This window comes from Lynx canadensis, chromosome B1 (genome assembly GCF_007474595.2).
Source record: "Lynx canadensis isolate LIC74 chromosome B1, mLynCan4.pri.v2, whole genome shotgun sequence".
Taxonomy (NCBI): Eukaryota; Metazoa; Chordata; class Mammalia; order Carnivora; family Felidae; genus Lynx; species Lynx canadensis.
Window position 1 is genome coordinate 16,673,175 of NC_044306.2, and position 13,670 is coordinate 16,686,844.

Sequence of the window (13,670 nt, forward strand, 5' to 3'; positions counted from 1 at the left end):
TGGATTGTAACTCAATACCACATTATTTATTTTGGTACTTAAATTGTTTCAGCTTTCGCCATTCAGGGCTCTTTCAGGCTGGCCCCTGACATGCCCCCACTCTTTTGTAGTTTTTTGAGTACGTCCTTATTTTCTGGCACTGCACATGCTCCAGGATCCTATAGTTTCCCTGCCCCAGCCCTGGAATCATATATTTCTCCACGGAAACTTAGTTCCTCCTATTGGAGGATTGTACTAGAAACCAAGATCTAGGTGCTGGGTGGGTGTGCTCACTGGTGAACAGCTCCATGGTGGAGATAGAAAATACGTGTGTGTGTGTGTGTGTGTGTACATTTGCAAAGCAAGGACATGGTTTTGATGCATACAGTTTCAGTTTACGTGATACTGGTGCAAAGGAAAGACTGCCTGAACTGGATAAATACAAAAGGCTATATGCAACATTTGCATATTATAACTGCATAAGAATAATATGGACACAAGTGAGCTCTCTACTCAATCTTGTTTTTCTTTTTTAATTAAAAATTCTTTTTAATATTTATTTTTGAGAGAAAGAGAGAAACAGAACACGAGTGGGGAGGGGCAGAGAGAGAGGGAGACCCAGAATCCGAAGCAAGCTCCAGGCTCTGAGCTGTCAGCACAGAGCCTGATGCGGGGCTCAAACTCACCAGCCGTGAGATCATGACCTGAGCCGAAGTCAGATGCTTAACCAACTGAGCCACCCAGGCACCCCTCGATTTTCTTTTTAAACTCTCAGTGTAATTAACTCAATGTTTCAAGAGCTGAAAGGCGGAGTAATGTAAGTTACAATGTATTAGGCATCTACGTGCACTGTTTAAAAATCATCTCTAATTCATAGGACTCTACAAGGAAGAGAATAATATTAGATTTGCTTTCGACAATTTATGCTCGGGGAATTATTACCAGTTCGGGATTGCCTGGCTAGAGCAAGGCAGAGCCAGTATTTGAACTCAGGTCGGTTTTTGACAACTGAAATGTTGCTTGTGACTAGTGATAGATCTTTACATTTCTAATAGATTTTTCAGAGGATGGTCACATGCGCAATTTCATTTCATCCAAATGAATTCTCCAAAATAGGTTGAGGCAGATCCTAATATCCTTATTTTAGGAATTGAGGTCTTCTATTTAATTACTGTGATTATTGACCTCAAGCCCCCACCCCCCTTAGAATGTAAAACACTCCATCAAGAATGCGGAAATAAGGGGGCGCCTGGGTGGCGCAGTCGGTTAAGCGTCCGACTTCAGCCAGGTCACGATCTCGCGGTCCGTGAGCTCGAGCCCCGCGTCACAGGCTCTGGGCTGACGGCTCGGAGCCTGGAGCCTGTTTCCGATTCTGTGTCTCCCTCTCTCTCTCTGCCCCTCCCCCGTTCATGCTCTGTCTCTCTCTGTCCCAAAAAGAAATAAACGTTGGGAAAAAAAAAAAAAAAAATTAAAAAAAAAAAAAAAAAAAGAATGCGGAAATAGGTATTTCCTTTTGGTTCCCAAATCCAGTTTAAGTAACCAGTGAAGGATGAAAAATGATGTGCTCTAAGTACAAATAACATTGAGAAAAATGTCTTTCTTTTATAAATCATATTCCAACGTAGAACATTTTTAATCCTTTTTTATTTGAAATGAATTTTTGTCTGCTTATAGAAATTTCAGTGTGCCTTTAAGAATAAACTGACAAGATCAGTAGCTTTGGTCGTGATAATGCAGTTAAGCGTTTAACTGCATATTGATGAAGCTTATGACTAATACTTCAGAAACGTGCATATTTATAAGAGAATATATACATATTCTCATATATACGTGTGCATATGTATATATATCTTGTAGATATAAATAACGCACAACTTTAGGCTTGGCTAAGAACGATGAAGTCTTAAAATGTTGAAGCCATATTACAAATAAAAGTCAAGGGATTTTAGGCGCGCCTGGGTGGCTCAGTCAGTTGAACGTGTGACTCTTGATTTGTCCTCAGGTCCTGACCATAGGGTTGTGGGATCGAGCCCTGCGTCAGTCTCCACAGAGGGCTCCCTATCGGGCTCTGCGCTGAGCGTGAGCCGGCTTGGGATTCTCCCTCTCCCTTGCCCTCTGACCTTCCCCTGCTCGCTCGCTCTCTCTCTCTCTCAAAACAACAACAACAACAACAAAAGTCAAAGGATTTTATAGTCTAGACCACTGTCCAGTACAGAAGCCACAAGCCACATGTAGTGAATGAGCACTTGAAACATTACTAGTTCTGAGATGTGCGCTAAGTGGGAAGTATACATTGGATTTCAAAGACAGCACCGGAAAAAAAAAAGGATTTAAGATATCTCAATAATTTTTATATTGATTACATGTTGAGATATAGTTGATTTTAGATATAGTGGATTAAATAAAATGTATTATTAAAAACAATTTCAACTGTTCCTTTTAACTTTATTAATGCAGATACTAGAAAATTTAAAATTATGTGTGTCGCTTCCATTATATTTCTGCCGGGGCATGCTGCTCTCTAGACCAGTCCAGCGGGAAGATTTTAGGACTTCTGTCTCTAAATCAGTAGTGCTTTGGGTTTGGAAATTTGAGAGAAGAGAGAGATGAACTAAAGAAGGAGCTGTTCAGTTATTGAGCAGAATTCGTATGAAATGTGAGAGTCAGGACTTGTTGGGTTTGAAGAGTGGGTTGTTTCAACATCAGAGTCTCTGAACAGAATTAAGAAATGACCTCCATGCACAGATCAGCTCCCGGGCGGTGGTAGAGGGGGAACCACAGGTTCGGCTAACTAAAGCCTCGGGAAGATTTAGGGGCTTAAGAGCATTGTCCCATAGCAGCCTCAAAGGGGCCCCAATGACCTGTCCCAGAAAGAAGGGTCAGTGTGGCTTATGGCTAGTGGAGGGAACTTGAATGAAATTGAAAGGACAGGACAGAATTTATATAAGAGAATTATATTGGTGGAGTGTTAGAAGCACTATCAGCTTGGACTCGAAGCAGCTCTGACTTTGGTTCCTCCCCCGTGAAGCTTCTCTGGAAGGAAGCAGGCTGACCTGGGCCATTTCTTCCTCATGAGGACAACTCAGAGGGTGGAACCAGAAGCCCAGAAGGCAGAGCGAAGAGCCGGGAGGGAGCCAGGGAGCAGAAGCGGGTCCCGATCAAGGATTTGGAAACATGAGCCTGCTTGGATTCAGATAGCCGCGGGCCAGAGGCTGCTGTGTCTCCCACTGCCCCTCCTTTGCGACACGAGTGTCCGCTGTGGTTCTCCAGTCTCCGTCTCCCCATTGTTCGTGGGGCAGAGGGCGCTGGCTTGTCTCTTAGTTCACAGGTCTTCAGATGCAGAGGAAATGCCCCCGAGGAGCCTCCTCCTCCTCCCCCTCCTCACTTGAATATGACCGAAATGATCAGATTTAGGGAATTTTGAGAGGCTTGAGTATGTTGTGCATGTCAGGGAGGCGTGTAAATAACATCTGGACGGAAATGGATAGTGGCAGAGTAAAAGTGCAGATTCTTTGACGCACTTCCCATAGAGGGATGGGTTCTCCTTCGCAGCGCTTTGAATCTGTGACCACTTTGACAATGGAGTACAATGGGAGCGACGCTCTGCCCGTTCCAAGCCGGCCTTTCACACAGCTGACAGCTTCAGCCTTGGTGTCTCAGAGCCCCGAGCTGCCATGTGGGAATTCTGATTGCCCCGCTGGAGAGGTTCCCCGGGGAGGTCTTGAGACTGCAGTGAGAGAAGGGCCCAGCTGTGCCCAGCCTTCCAGCCATTCCCCCACCCCGAAGTGCTAGATACCACGCGGGTGAAGCTTTCTTGGACTCTCCAGACCAGTCCAGAGGCCCGCTGGATACCGCTGAATAATGGTATACCAGCTGAATAATGCCAGTGAGCCACAAGGCCGGCCAAAGCAGAATAATCACCCAGGCAAGTCTTGCCCAAATTTGTGAATTCTGTGGTTTGTGAGCAGCACAGAATGACTCCCGTGTTAATCCACTAAATTTGGGGTGGTTTGTTGTGCAATAATCGATAGCTGGGACACACACACACACACACACACACACACACACCACGGCCTCGTGGAGTGACCTGGAACATTTTGCTTCTGGTTTTTCTGCCTTCGGTATTTTCATCAGTGAAATTGGATAATGGTATCTACGAAGCATGGGTGTTAAAAAAGTAAACAAGATGGCCTATCTTTGGATCATAATATTCTTCTTTCTTTTGTTTCCCTGTCATGCCTCCCTTTACATATCACTAGTGTTAGCAGGTGTGTGTTTACTTCAGACACCATCAGTTTTCCTGATAGACACACACACACACACACACACACACCCCACATATATACACGTATGTATAAAGGGCCCACCCTTTCCCACGTTGCTTTGAAAATGTACATTATTTAAGCCAAATCACTCCTGTTTCTCTCAATGTATGAATATGGTGGCTTGGATATTTTGCTAGCTCCCCACACAGGGGTCCCGGTATAATTGTATGACTTCAAGATTGACACAAGCGCATATTAAAAAACCTAAACACAGGCATGCTCGCTGGCTTGTAGAAAAGTTACTGGGTGGGATGAGATAAAGCATCTATTTGAATGAAGCTGGAGAGACGGGACATGAATAGAGACAAATCTTTGGTGCACAACTAGGCCTGGAGTTCCTGTTAATCGGTTTAGCATCTTGCATTTACCGGGTCTGAGGCTTCCGTATTTTTTAACCTCCCTTCCACCTACCTCCCACCTAGGAATCCTTTGACGGGAGGACGGGGATAGGTTGAAATCTTTCTCCTGTTGATCAAAGTTCTCGGTCTTTCTGTTAATTAAAATCCCACTTAAAAGAATTAAGTATAGCAAACACCTGTCCGGACAGACCCCCTTCCTGCTCCCCCTCCCCCTGCCCGGACAGGCCCCGGGCGCGCGGGGTGGGGCGGAGAGGGAGCCCGACCGTGCGCACTGGAGGCGCAGGGAGGGCGGCGAGGCGAGGGCCAAGAGGCCGAGTGGCTTGCGGCCCAAGCTCAGGTCACTGGAGTATGAAATCGGGCCTCTGGCAGCAGGACTTTTCCAAGGTCAGGTTCCTGGGAACGCGGGCCGCGGACGCAGGGCGGGGAGGCAGCGTGTGGGGGCGGGGAGCGCGGGCCAGGCTTGGAAACCGGGAGCGCCCGAGACCCGCCGCCTGGCCCAGACCGCCCTCGGCGAAGGGCGCGGCGGCCGGGGAGGAGGAGGGAAGGGCGTGCGCGGGGGGGACGGGAGGCGTCGCCCCGCCGCGCCGGAATCTGGCCCGTGCGGGGCCGTGGCATCGGGACGGGAAGCGGTGCGGGGCGCCCCGCGAGCAGCCGCGCCCATGGGCCGCGCAGACCCGGCCGGGAGCGCCCCTGGCCGCGCCGCTCGAGGCTCGCGGTTCCCGGCTGCGAAGCGGCTGCGTGTGCGGGGCTAGCGGTCTGGGGGCGCAGGGCTGGGCGGGCGGGGAGTCGAGGCCCCGGGGGCGCGGGGGCGCACGGCCGCCCGCCGCCTGCGGGGGGCCCGCGCGGGATGTCGGCGCCCGGAGGCGCCCAGGCCTCGGGGCGCGGGGCCGGGCCCGGGGGACGCCAGCCGAGGCCTGGGGCTGATTGTGATTGGGTAAGTGTTGATCTGGGAAGGGAGGTGGGATGATGAACTTCTGATCGTGTCACATCTCCGTGCCATGTGCCTGCTTTTTTTTTTTTCCTGGCTGCAAAGCTGGGATCCATCGGGTCTGTTTCCCTGCGCCCATTCATGAAATCTCTAGTGCTGACATCATCCCGCTTTCCCAGGCGAAGTTGCTCTCTTGCACTGAGAAGCTTGCGTCGCGTCTGAGATGACAGATTCTCCATCGGCCCCGCCAGCTGGGGTTGCGTCCAGGCTGTGCTTGTATGAAGTCGGGGCGGCGTTGGGTGTTTTAGGGCAAGAGCGTCTTCGTGAGAGACAGCCCATCCAGAAAACCATCTTGCATTTCGACCCACTCAGAATACAGTGCTCACTTCAGACAGTCCTTGTAAGCAGGCATGCAAAATTTTGAAAGCTCTGATCACTGTTTAATATTGAATTTCTATTAAGGCAAAGAGGCAGAGATTTGTGGGCCATCAAGAGGTGAGTTTTAAAAAGTAAAATTAAGTAATAGAGTCATTACCTCGTCCACCGGAAGAGTGACTCATGGAGATTGGGACTCAGCCTTAAATTTGATGCACTGACAAATTAGGGCCATCTAGTTCAGTGGGTGCACTTCAGTCGGCCCTAAAACCCACTCCCTCTTTCCAAGTGAACAGCCTTAAATATACCCATTAGCAGTTTTTTTTTTAACATCTCTAAAATCTAAGCAGTATAGACAGAAACTTGTGTAAAACTGTTATGTGTCTATGTATTATGTAATAAACTGTTCTGTGTCTGTGTATTTAATAAAAGCTTGATAGACATTCCACCATTTTCAAGTTTTAAGGCACTTAGAGGACACATCCCGTAAATCCTGTACGCTTGTTTATTTATTTACTTTTTTATTTTTGAGAGAGGGAAAGGGCACAACTGAGCAAGGAACAGAGAGAGAGAGAAAAGCAGGGCTTACCTGAAGTGGGGCTTGTGCTCACGCAGAGCAGGGCTCAAACTCGTGAACTGTGAGCTCATGACCTGAGCCAAAGTCAGATGCTTAACCCAGGTGCCCTTTACCCTTTTTTAGACTGCAGAGTTTACAAGGGAATTGATAGTTTACAGGGAATTAAAGATGTTCAGTGTTATGTATAATGGTTGGTTAGAGGAGGGAAATCAGAGATTGACAACAAGACATAAAAAGAAACAACAAAAGGCAAATTGTATCGGTTCTGGTTTTACTGAACCACGTCGGTAGTTTGGGGGGACGTCCCCGGAGACACACGCAGGTCAGATGGCCTGGGTCCAGGGGGCAGGTCCATCCCTAGGTTTTTGGTGACTTCGGGTATTCATGGCATTAATAGGTTCAACTTCCTCTTCAGAATTTCTGAACTCCGTGGTCAAACGTATCTGTTACCACACTGAACTCTGAAGTTCAAGAAGTTCCACAGAAACACAGAGGCTTTTGAAGGAAAGGAAGCTCAGAGGAAAAAAAAAAAAAAATTGGAGAACTAGTGTAGACCTAGATGGTGGGTGAGGGCATCTTATAGTAGTCCTCTACCCCCAGCCCCGACCTGCTACACACACCTAGTCCCCGCATCTTGAAGATCTGTCAGCTACACTTTGAAGTCAGTAGGAATGCCGTCTGGGGAAAGGGTATGGTGCTAGGAGAAGAGAAGCATCAGTGCTTTCATTTTGTAAAGGCTTTTCTTGGATTGGAAAGACCCCCTCCTCCCCTGGCCCCTGAAAAAGGGTGAACTTCCTGGAGGAAGAAGGTATTGTTCATTGGGAACAAAACAAACAGGCATACCTCCGATTAGTGAATTCAGTCTTCCAGCGCTGACAGCAAGAAACCATTTTATGCAACCAATTCGTTGTAAAAGTCACTTCTGTGGCCATCAGCTATTCCCAGAGCTGTGAATTTTCTTTCTTCACGAAGGATGACACATCCTCCAGAAACGTCTTGAGTTTGAAGAGTATGTTTGTGTCTGGTCGCAATGCAGTCCTTTGTAGTAAGCATGGACTTAGAGTAAAGCATGTTCGTTGTTTGAGTCGCTAATTTAATCTTTGCGTGTTGATTCTTTCAGCAAACATAGAGCATCTCTGTGTGAGAGGCATGCGTTTGACACGAAAACAATAAAGTGTCAGAATGATCTAAATAAAAAGCTGAGGGATGGGGAGAGATCTGTATGAGCTGCGGGAGGTGCAAAGAAACAGCTCGGTGTTTTCAGAGAGGAACGTGTGATAGCCGTGGTAGCAGTGAGCAGGAACCACCCGATAGAGCCAGCACTGATGACGTGGGCACTGCACACACTTGATCTAACTGAGATCTCACAACAACCGTATTGAAACCGTTGACAGTATTTGCACTGTGTTGCAGGTGGGTCCAGGAGACAGAAGCAACTTGCTGGGAACACAGAGCCTGTCAGGGGCAGAGCAGGATTCTAATGGATCTGTGTTCTTCTTTTATAGATATTATGAAGGAGTGCGTTTCATTTAATTCACCACCCTGAGGTTTCCAGTTATTTCTCAGTAAGAAGCAGATGAACTTGTAGGCTAGCGTTTCTTTCTTAATGCTCGAAGCAGTGCTCTCTGATGTAACGTTTGGTTGATTGTCTCCTTTCCATCATAAGTGTTTTTATGTTTCTCTAAAGAGTTACGGAGGCGCATGAAATTGATAAGTAATTGATGGTTCTGAAACACGACTGAATAAGGCCAGAGGTAAAGCTGTTTATTACCGTAAAAGCTTGTCCTGTATTCTTTTCTCTTAGCACCTTTATTCTCCGAATCGCCTGATTGTACCTAAGACACATAAGCAGTAAGGAGGGGGAAAAATACATGATTCTATTCTTCTCTCATACGAGATGTATGTATGGAAGGCAGAGGTTCTTACTAACCTGTTTGTACTAATTAACTTGTTTTTCAAATTCCCTTTGTTGTAGAGTACTGCAGGTATATAAGGGCAGAATTTATTCTCTGTATTAATATTTTTAATTATTTTAATGTTTATTTATGAGAGAGAGAGAGACAAACAGCATGAGGGGGGGGGGGGGGTGGTTTGCAGAGAGAGAGGGAGACACGGAATCCGAAGCAGGCTCCAGGCTCTAAGCTGTCAGCACAGAGTCCTATGCGGGGCTCAAACTCACAAACCGACCTGAGCTGAAATCGGACGCTTAACTGACTGAACCACCCGGGTGCCCCAATCTGTATTGATATTTTTTTAAACTCCATTTACATTTCAGTAATATAAATGCTGTAAATTAGGCACCATTTTAATTGATGACACAGCAAACTTTTTTTTTTAAATGAGTATTACTGTGGTATCCCTGTTAAAAAGACTGAAAGTTGACTTTTTCCCCCCAAATCACTGCCATACCTTCAGATGATATAGAATATGAGTTATTTGTATGGGAAACTATTATTTCTATAAAAGAATGAAAGTTGTTTACTGTTAAATGTTAGGAAGTTGCTTTGACTAAGAGGGAAGTAAATGTTTTAAGAGGTTCATTGAAAGGGCATTTTAATGATTAACTCTCCTACACCAGTCAGGTTTAGTACCTTATTTAAAGTTTAGAGATTTCTTCCTTTGTTGTTGTTTTTCATTAACTTTAATGTTTTAAAACTCGCCACACGTTAGGCAGACAATGGTGCCATGCTAAAATGAGCTATTGTCTGTGGGTTTCGATCATTTCTGTTCATTCGTGTGTTTAGTGATTCAACAGAATTTAATACATTTCAGAGTTAATACAGAACTATCAAGTTTTTCCCAAAAGGCTGGTTGGCTTTTGTAATCACAAGGGCACCCAGTCAAGGGACAAGTTGGAAGTGAAATCTAGCTCATGGTCCACTTGCCTTGGAGTGAGGCCGTGTCTGTGCGGAGTTGGGGGCAACGTTTACCGGTCTGGCTAAGTCACAAAAAGTTGTGTTTTCTCCCCCCCCCCCCCCATTTACATAAAGGGGCATTTAGGTTAATGTCAACCTTGTTCCAAGAAAAATAGAGATGGTAAGATCCTAGACCTTCAGTTTCTTGAGGAAATATGGTGTGCGTGAGCACGTGTGTAAGCATGCACGCTTTGTGTGTTTGGGGGACGCAGCAGGAAGAAAGCAGCAACTTTATGCCAAAGGACGTTTTAAAAGTCTCAATGAATAAAATTCGATTATTACATCAGAGATGGTTTTCCTATTTTATTTTTCAGAAGAGGACTGGCAGAAGGATCTGGAAAGCACAGTTCCGTTGTGAAAAGCGAAGATCCTTTACCTACACATTTTACAAGAAATGTGCAGAAAGCCATTGATAAATATGCCTGGTAAGAATTAGCTTGTGCAATGCTTCTGATTGCAAAATCAAAACGTTCCCATAATGAATACAGGAAGCAGAATCAGTGATTGGCCATGCATTTCTAAAAGTAAAAAACAAAACAAAACAAAAAAGCAGTTTTGTTTGTAGTGTCGGGAGATGCTACACTGCATGAATGTTTTAGAATCAGTTTTAAAAGCAGCTCAGAGAAGGAGAACCACTTCCCGTATAACCTCTTCCCACTTTGCTTGCATGTGTCTCTGCAGTGGATCCGTATCATCGTTGCCATCGAGTGGAAGGCCCACGCCTGCAGGTGCCCACAACTCTTGGTCTGGGTCTGGCACACAGACTTCCACCACTGGCTTATCAACGGAGAGGAGCTCCATTTACTCCTGGAGAGATGACGTAGGTTTCAGAATCTTTTGTGCAATTCTGTGCTTACAATTTATGATGAAGAATTGCTTTCTTTACTTTTGAAAAAAAAATTTTTAATGTTTATTTATTCTTGAGAGACAGAGAGCATGAGCAGGGGAGGGGCAGAGAGAGAGAGGGAGACACAGAATCCGAAGCAGGCTCCGGGCTCTGAACTGTCAGCACAGAGCCTGACGCGGGGCCCGAACCCACAAACCGTGAGATCGTCACCTGAGCCGAAGTCGGATGCTTAAGCGACTGAACCACCCAGGTGCCCCAAGAGTTGTTTTTTTTTTTAAGTTATTTTGAGAGAGAGAGACAGAGCAGGGGAGGGGCAGAGAGAGGAGGAGACCCAGAATCCAAAGCAGGCTCCAGTCTCCGAGGTGTCAGCACAGAGCCTGACGTGGGGCTTGAACCCACAAACTGTGAGATCACGACCTGAGCCAAAGTCAGACGCTCAACTGACTGAGCCACCCAGGTGCCTCATTTTCTTACTTTTAAATAAACTTTTTACCAACTTTGAAAGATACACATACATCCATATGAACCTATTTACATGTCACATGGAAAAACTTAAAAATACAGAAAATATTAGGAAAAATAAAAATCACTCATAATCTCATAACCCAGAATCCTAGCTGTTGAGAATTTTGGTTTTGTTTTCCACTTCCCAACCCTCCCCCTCCATGTTATAAATGATCTCTTGTATCCTGTCTGTGGCTGGAAATTCAGGACAGGCTTTGACAATCAGGAACTTAAATACTAGAAAAATGTGGAGAAGTAAAGACTGTACAAAATCATCGATGATGAGGGAATTTCCCACCAGCATTCTAAATTTTTATTTTTATTTTTAGCATATACTTATTTTTGAGAGAGAGACAGAGACAGAGACAGAGCACGAGTGGAGGAGGGGCAGAGAGAGGGAGACACAGAATCCGAAGCAGGCTCCAGGCTCTGAGCTGTCAGCACAGAGCCTGATGTGGGGCTCGAACTCACGGACTGTGAGATCGTGACCTGAGCTGAAGTCAGACGCTCAACTCTTTCGAAGCAGTTGGCCACTCGACAGGCACACGTGGGTCCACTTCCTTGGCCGGGGGAATAGCTGGGCCTCCCACAGTGGTGAGAGGGACGCGGAAAAGAGTCAGCTCCGGATCACTCAGGACTTTTCAGACAAGGCGGGACTCCTGCACCTGCGATGAACAGCCCCTGCCCTCACTCTCGTGCCTCTGCAGGTGGGAAGAAGGCTGAGGACCCTTGCTTCATAGCGTCCCAAGTTCTGCGATTCTTTCAGCACATGTTTTCGTGTAATTATCCAGAGAGATTCTTGGGGCTTCCGTTTCAAGAGTTGAAATTACATCAGGCCCTACAGTTGCTCTTTGTTTAAAAACTTTAACGTACCGGGGCACCTGCGTGGCTCAGTCGGTCGAGCGTCCGACTTCGGCTCAGATCATGATCTCACGGTTCCGTGAGTTCAAGCCCCACGTTGGGCTGTGTGCTGACAGCTTGGAGCCTTCCGGTTCTGTGTGTGTGTGTCTCTCTCTCTGCCCCTCCCCGCTTACACTCTTGTCTCTCTCTCTCTCTCTCTCTTTCAGAAATAAATAAACATTAAAAAAATAATAATAATAAAAATTTTAACTTACTTTTTTGATAGGTAGTATTTGCAATAAGCAACAAAAGCCAAAAGAGAAAATTGAAAGTAAGCCTTTCTCCATGCCTCGGTCCCCCAGTCCTCTCCTGGGAGGAGAATATTAGTAGTTTTTTTACCCTATTTGCATTTTAAAAGAATTCAGCTCCCCTGCTGTAGCGGGAATGTAGGTTGTTATCAGTTTAAGGGAGGAAGCCCAACAGAAAACACTGAACAGCGTTCTGTGAAAATCAACCAGACCTGACCATCTTGGGTCAGGTGTATCAAAATGGATGTGCACCTGCTCCGGAGTTGTGGGTTCGATTTCAGGTTCCATCACCCCTAGAGGGTACATGGCCCTTTCTATAATGACTGCAAAGTCCACATTCTTGTCGTCATGTTGTACCCCTTCTAAATAAGGAGCATTTTAAATGTGTGTTACTGATTATGAAGGCCACACATCTGCAACTTTTATTTTTTATTTTTAGTTTCATTTTTATTTTTTAAAATTTATTTATTTTTGAGAGCGAGAGAGAGAGAGAGAGAGAGAGAGACAGAGTGCAAGCAGGGGAGGGGCAGAGAGAGAGGAAGACACGGGATCGGAAGCAGGCTCCAGGCTGTCAGCACAGAGCCCGACGCGGGGTTCGAACTCATGAACTGAGAGATCATGGCCTGAGCCAAAGTCAGACACTTAACCGGCTGGGCCACCCAGGCTCCCATCGTAGTTCTGCAACTTTTCGTCTTGCTACTGAATGTGCATTTCTGTTCTAGGAGTTTGACAAAGCCAATGCGCAGAAAGTACAGCAGCTGTTCTGGGAGGTGGAAGAAATGTTGTTCGAAGGGAAAGTAAGCCCTCAGACTCAGAATCTGGTGGCCGAATGCAGCGAGTGGGCAAGAAGATCCCTCCACCTGAGGTAGGGAAGTTGTTCCACGGTAATCCTCTGGAATGGGTTTTGGATCCACCTGCTTACTCCTGACCCGGTTAATACGGTTCGTATATTTTGACTGAAAGCAATTGCCTGATCAAAATATGTATCCAGAACACGTGTCTTAATTGAGAAAGCATAGTCTTTGAAATGGTGTCTGAGGGAATATTGGGCCCAAGTGCATTCCGATTTGTGAGAAGCAAATCTCGCTCATTTTCAGAAAGGCCTTGCATACGTGACAAATACAGGAATGGGCCAAAACGAGCCTTTACCTTTCACCTTCACTAGTTTGTGAGCAACACGTCAGTCTTCAGAGCTGAGAACGGTCTTTGGGGTCGGGGTGGGGGAGGAACAGAGTACTTATTTGCCAAGTGATTGAATAGCTGAATTTTACTAACTCATCCAGATTCCTTATGAGAGAGGATAGCTTTTTTTTTTTTTTTAATTTGTTTTAATGTTTATTTATTTTTGAGAGACAGAGAGAGTACAGGTTGGGGAGGAACAGAGAGAGAGGGAGACACAGAATCCGAAGCGGGCTCCAGGCCCTGAGCTGTCAGCACAGAACCCAACGTGGGGCTCGAACCCACGAACCGGGAGATCATGACCTGAGCCGAAGTCGGATGCTCAACTGACTGAGCCACCCAGGTGCCCCAAGGATAGCTCAGTTTGTAATAGCAAAGCTGGAGAATATAGATTGGGTATGGAGAAAAAGCTTTTCTTCCTTCAATTATTCAGCCCAGATGCACTTAGGAGAAAAATCCATCTCAGTTATCTGAAGTTCCTTTGCATTACATCTGGAGAGAATAGATTAGATAGAACACCCCGACAAATGTTGC

General features: G+C 46.1%; 1 protein-coding gene across 2 annotated transcripts in view; it reads left to right on the top strand.

Moving 5' to 3' along the window:
- FAM149A (family with sequence similarity 149 member A) overlaps positions 1-13,670 on the top strand; it is a 55,287-nt gene that overhangs the window by 23,805 nt on the left and 17,812 nt on the right. Inside the window, exons 1-4 of one of the 2 annotated variants that reach the window (XM_030312163.1) lie at positions 5,538-5,597; positions 9,773-9,883; positions 10,140-10,278; positions 12,680-12,822. In XM_030312163.1, the coding sequence (XP_030168023.1) occupies positions 12,737-12,822 (86 nt within the window). In that variant the 5' untranslated portion in view covers positions 5,538-5,597; positions 9,773-9,883; positions 10,140-10,278; positions 12,680-12,736. Of the gene's footprint in view, positions 1-5,537; positions 5,598-9,772; positions 9,884-10,139; positions 10,279-12,679; positions 12,823-13,670 lie in introns of those variants that run through there. The other variant, XM_030312162.1, reaches the window with a different exon arrangement.